The sequence below is a fragment of the Etheostoma spectabile genome, unplaced genomic scaffold (genome assembly GCF_008692095.1).
Source record: "Etheostoma spectabile isolate EspeVRDwgs_2016 unplaced genomic scaffold, UIUC_Espe_1.0 scaffold119, whole genome shotgun sequence".
NCBI classification, from domain to species: domain Eukaryota; kingdom Metazoa; phylum Chordata; class Actinopteri; order Perciformes; family Percidae; genus Etheostoma; species Etheostoma spectabile.
Window position 1 is genome coordinate 482047 of NW_022605570.1, and position 5268 is coordinate 487314.

Genomic DNA, 5268 nt, shown 5'->3' on the forward strand with positions numbered 1-5268 from the left:
CTTCAACAACATTTCAAATAGAATTCTAGTTGGAACACCTGCCCTGGTAAGGGGCTTTCATATACATACATCTTAACAGGAGAACACCTGCTGAATGAAATGACACACAAAAATTCCAATTGTCCCCATCCCCAACAGATACAACTCTAAATTCTGTTGGCAATGTTAACATCTGTCCCTAGATGGATTTAGAAAATTCCCATCATTGCCCCTTTCCTGTCTTCAGCTATCCTGTTAATTAAAGGCCCAAAATGCACCAAAAATTATTCTGGAAAAAAAAGACTGTATGTAATTGCCTATATATCAACCCATGCTGGGTTTATACTCCATAGTAACTTTTAGAAACAAACAGAAACAGGCTAACCAGAGTGTTCTGCTTAACCACTGTGTATTTTGAGTAACGACAGTATATTATGGGTCTTACCAGACCGACTGAAGCTGAAACTTGACAGTATCCTGAATTGAATTTTCACAGTTTTGACTTGCATTTGCAGTGCATGGGGTGCAAAGTTTGAGCTAAAAGTCTGTTACAGGTTCTTCTGTTGAAATCGATTCTGATTATGTTTAGTACTTTTACAGCACTTGTTATATCAACTCCCCTCCTCCCTCCTAGTCCCAGCTGACGGGGAGAGAGAGGGAGGGGGGACAAGGTGGGGGGAAACAAGGCTTCTGGGAAAACAAACACTAGTCCAGTTTCTGGGCACTCTTCTATTAACCCTTTCACTCAGATCGGTGATGTTTCCCAAGTATTATCCCGAGTGACAAATGAGAAACTTTACTTTTTTGTTTTTAATATCATTTTCTTTTTTTTATTGCAAATACATATACAAAAGATTCTTTAAAGACCGTACAAATACATGGAAAGATCACAGAAGGAGAAATGAAGAGAGGAAAAAAAGACTATTGGGAACATTAGTTTTTTGATATTGACAGAAAAGGAAATGGAGCTTGTGGCGCACAAAGGATGGACTTTTGTGAAACCGGGGGGAGCCCAACAGAAAAAGTGTAAAAAGAAATATCTTGTAACTGAGATAACATTTTCCAGTTCTTTCAGCAAGTTTAAAGTCCAACTTTAAAGGAAATTCACAAATACAAACAATTCATACACAATTTGTTAGATAGCCCCCCCACCACCCCCATACCCTCAAAAAAGACAAATACATACTTAAAATAGACATTTAGATGAGATAAATAAACTAAAAACAAAGGCGATTACAGCGTGTACGATTTTATCAAAGTACCTCCTGGGTTGAAAATCCCCCAAAAAGGGGGGGGGGGGGAATTATATGCCGCCTACATTGCAAAGAGGACAATTCATTAGTTATAAGAATAGAGAATAGTATGCAAAATAATTACTTTGAAATAAAATTAAAGCTAATAAATAAATAAAGTTTTAAACTGGGTTTGACCATAGGGAAGGGTTTTGGACACCAGCATGGTGGGAGATTGCAGGGGGACGACACCCAAGGGGAGGGGGGGGGGACACCCGAGGGGTCAAAGGGGACTTCCTGTAGCTGTCAAACACACGCTGTTAGACGGTAAGTGTAATCTCAGCTGTGGCCATTGCGCACGTACACACACACACACACACGCACGCGCACACACACACACACACAACACACGCACGTATAAAAAGTTTAAGAATGTGTAAAAAATCCAAGGCACGGATGGTGGAACGGGCTGCAGTCTCCCCCGCCCTCCCCACCCCCCGTCGAGAGAACACAGCATTGTGAAACCAAGCCTCTCTATCTCTCTTCCTCTGTACTGCCTAGTTGCCTCGGCAATGATCCCGACTTGTAACTTGAGAACACAAATCAACAGCTACAACAGCTTAAATACAAACCATACTTGCTGAATGGCACCAAAAAGAATGAGCGCCAACAACAAAATACCAACAGAGATCTGTGTATGAAATGATAGGAACAGAAGAAATGGTTTACGGCACCACCATGAGTGGTTAGTTGCCGAACTGTTTAAAATATAGAGCTTTTTGTTTGATATCTACAGGTACATGAAACTACCCACTACCCCCCTCCCCCCATGGGTTACAAACTGCCAGCGTATGAAGAAATAAATTGAAAAGAAACATACACAGTACCTACAGAAATATCAACAATCGATGAGTCCTCACGGAGGATTTTTCCTAAGTCTCTTCATCTCTCTCAAAATATATATATATATATATATATATATATATATATATAGTTTCTATCAAGGTACAATAGCAAGGCACGACGTGAGCCAATCACAAGTCCAGCTCTCCTCTTCTTCATATTCAAGTGTCTGATTCAGGGCGATCCTTGGAGGAGGAAAACTCTCCCCGTAAAGTGTTTCGGAGTGTGTTTGTCAGATCTGTGTGGCTGTACATATCTGTTGTCTCTGAATGCGTCTGGTGGGGGGGCTCAGGGTCTGGTGAGCTGGGTGTAAACCGGCGCCTGCTCCCAGTGCTGCGGGCTGCTCGGAGGAATGGAGGGCACCCCCGTGTTGTCGGCGATGGGCGTGTACATGGGCCTCTGGCTGCCGCTGCTCATGTAGCTGAAAGTCGAGTAGAGCCCCGAGCCCTGGCCCGCCCCCGCGTGGCTGTAGTAGGATGCGGTGGCGCCCCCCTGGTGGTCGGAGTAGTCGTACTGCTGTGCCCTGGTGATGGCCGGGTAGGAGGAAGGCTGGGGGGGGCTGTAGTGCTGCAGATTGAAGGGGCTGTAGGTGGCGTGCTGCGGCGAGCCCTGTTGCTGCTCGGTGTAGTGGCTCGGGCTAAGCTGCTCCGTCTTGATCTGGGTCCGGTGCTGGGCCTGAGTTGCCTCTGAGCCTGCACCCCCCAGCGGGGTCAGAGTGTGCTGCTGCTGCTGCCCTGGCTGGTTCTGGCTTTTAGCCAACCACGCTGCAGCCGCTCCTGCCTGCGGGCTGACTGGCGCCCCGCCACCACTGATGCTGTAGCTGCCGGTATAGGTGACCGGCGCGGGGTTGCTGGCAACGCCGGGGTGCCCGTTGGGCGGCAGGTACTGGTCGAACTCGTTGACGTCAAAGGTCTCGATGTGGGAAATGACGTCGCTGCTCAGCTCGCCGATGTCTACGTCGCGGAAGTCGATGTTGAGCTGACGCCCGCCGGGGCCGTCTGGCAGAGAGCGGAGGCCGCCTTCACGCTTCAGGTCCATTTTGCCTGCGCTGATGTCTGTCTTTGGGGTGGTGGGGGGAGTAGGGGGCCCTTGGGAGCCTGCAAGTTGAGAAAACTGACACAGATTAGATTTTTTGCTTTTTTTAATCCATCTACTTAACTTTGTTTCTTTTTAAACAAACCAATGGTGCTGGGGAATACATATGGCTTGGTGATGTGGAGGAAATCAAATATCATGATATTTTTGACCAAATACCTCAATATCGATACTGCAATGATATTGTGGTTTTGACACTTGGTGCTTTCACAGAATATTTACACAATGAGATTTTTGATAAATAATCATCAGTAATGTGGCTATAATGACTACTTGGGTAAAAGCTAATAATAAAAACAACTAGAACAATCTGGTAAGTTCAGAAAAGTACATCACTTTACTGTAATGCAGCCTTGGAAATCAGGAAAAGACTACACTTATGCCATATTACGATATCCTAAATCTAACACAATATCTGGTCTCATAGCACGATATCGATATATTGATTTATTGCCCAGCTCTAGGAATACATTGTTTGACTTTTAATTTTTTTTCTTTTAAAGAGTCAAGAGGAAAAATATGAGGCATTGTTCATGCACTGAGGTGAATGCTGAACTACTGGGGGGTGCTGAAAACCCCTTTTCACTGCTCACCTGAGTGCTCACCCGGAGAGTGCACCTCTCCCATGCTGGAGGCCGGGGAGTCCGCCTGCTGCAGAGCTTTGAAGATGGCATTGGGGGAAATGTGCGTCTGCTCGCTGCCGTCCTCTGACTCGCTCTGCCCGTTCTTCACCGACTTCCTCCGCCGGGGCTGGTATTTGTAGTCTGGGTGATCCTTCTTGTGCTGCACCCGGAGCCGCTCAGCCTCCTCCACAAACGGCCGCTTCTCCCCTTCGTTGAGAAGTCTGTGCGTAAAAAGGGTAATACATTAACCAAAGTTATTATCACCGCTGCGCTATTTTCAGTGGTTTTACTCCAAGACTATGCAAAATGATTAAAATCAGCTGATTAGGTTTGCAGACAAGCTAACGCGTGAATGTGCAAAACAGAAAGAGGTCACATAAATGAATAAATAAAAAATCCTCATTGCATACTAAATCACTGCGTAAAAGCAGAAACGCAGAGCAGACACACTTACCTCCAGAGTTTTCCCAGAGTTTTGCTGAGCTCCGCGTTGTGCAGATGTGGGTACTGATTCGCCAGCTTCCTACGCGCCGCCTGAGCCCACACCATGAAGGCATTCATCGGTCTCTTAACGTGAGGCTTGTTCTTAGAAGACCCGTTAACGCGCACGGGCATAGGCACGAGGGTCCAGTCGTAGCCCTTGAGCACCTGGGACACAGCATCGCGGATGCAAGCGGGGAACTTATCATCCTCGTCTTTCTTGAACTCTCCGTCCACGCCAAGCAGCCCGTTCTCCGATGGCCGGGTGTTCTCGGTGTCCGAACCCGAAATGGACGGACACGGGGAGCCCGCGGAGTCGTCGGACATGCTCGGGCTCGGGGCGTCGGATAGACACTTGTCTTGTTCCTCCGTCATCTTCAGGTAAGGGTCGAGGAGATTCATGCGAAAAACTGTTTGGTGCCAAATTACGAGTGAAACGGGAGAATTATTTCTGCTTTTCTCGCGAGAAGAAAAGTCTCCAAATAGACTCTACCTTCCCAGGATGAGTTTGATCAAAGTCTTTCAAACGAGAGAAGTACACAGAAATCAGATTCTCTTTTTTGTTTTTTTTGTTTGCTCCGGTGAGTAAAACCGATATGGCGCGCGAGTGTCTTTACGCACGAGTTTGTGACCGACTCCTAGGATGAATGCGTGTTCTGCAAGCGGTTCCGCACTTGAAAGGGCGAAAACAAGCCAGGTGGGTTCGAGTTTGTTTTCAACTCTGCAGGATGAAACGGTAAAGTGCTCCTCTCCAGTCTCCAAGTACAATCCTCAGAACGCGCGAGTGCTTTGAACTGCAAACGTTTCGCATACGGGCTTTATAAGAGCGTTACCATGGCGCACAGGAAAGCCCGAATCTGATTGGGCGACAGCATGTGACGCCAGAGTGAAGGAACTTGATCCCATATTTTTCCCTCTCCTAACACCCCCCCCACGCGCACACACACACACACACA

At 46.9% G+C, this 5268-nt stretch overlaps 1 protein-coding gene across 1 annotated transcript; it reads right to left on the reverse strand.

Moving 5' to 3' along the window:
• Positions 1-1464: 1464 nt before the first annotated feature.
• On the reverse strand, positions 1465-5112 carry LOC116685694 (transcription factor Sox-9-A). Its single transcript, XM_032510618.1, has 3 exons — positions 4287-5112; positions 3803-4053; positions 1465-3211 (listed from the first exon to the last, which is right to left on the reverse strand). Exons 1-3 carry the CDS (start codon positions 4712-4714, stop codon positions 2403-2405), a joined length of 1488 nt encoding a protein of 495 aa, XP_032366509.1. The 5' UTR covers positions 4715-5112; the 3' UTR covers positions 1465-2402.
• Positions 5113-5268: the final 156 nt, after the last annotated feature.

Excerpts from the sequence above, each read along its gene's own strand:
- LOC116685694 (XM_032510618.1), bottom strand. The coding sequence starts at position 4,714 with ATGAATCTCCTCGACCCTTACCTGAAGATGACGGAGGAACAAGACAAG. Across the intron at positions 4,054-4,286 it reads ACTCTGGGAAAACTCTGGAG|ACTTCTCAACGAAGGGGAGA; the intron begins GTAAGTGTGTCT and ends TTTTACGCACAG. Across the intron at positions 3,212-3,802 it reads CTCTCCGGGTGAGCACTCAG|GCTCCCAAGGGCCCCCTACT; the intron begins GTGAGCAGTGAA and ends CTCAACTTGCAG.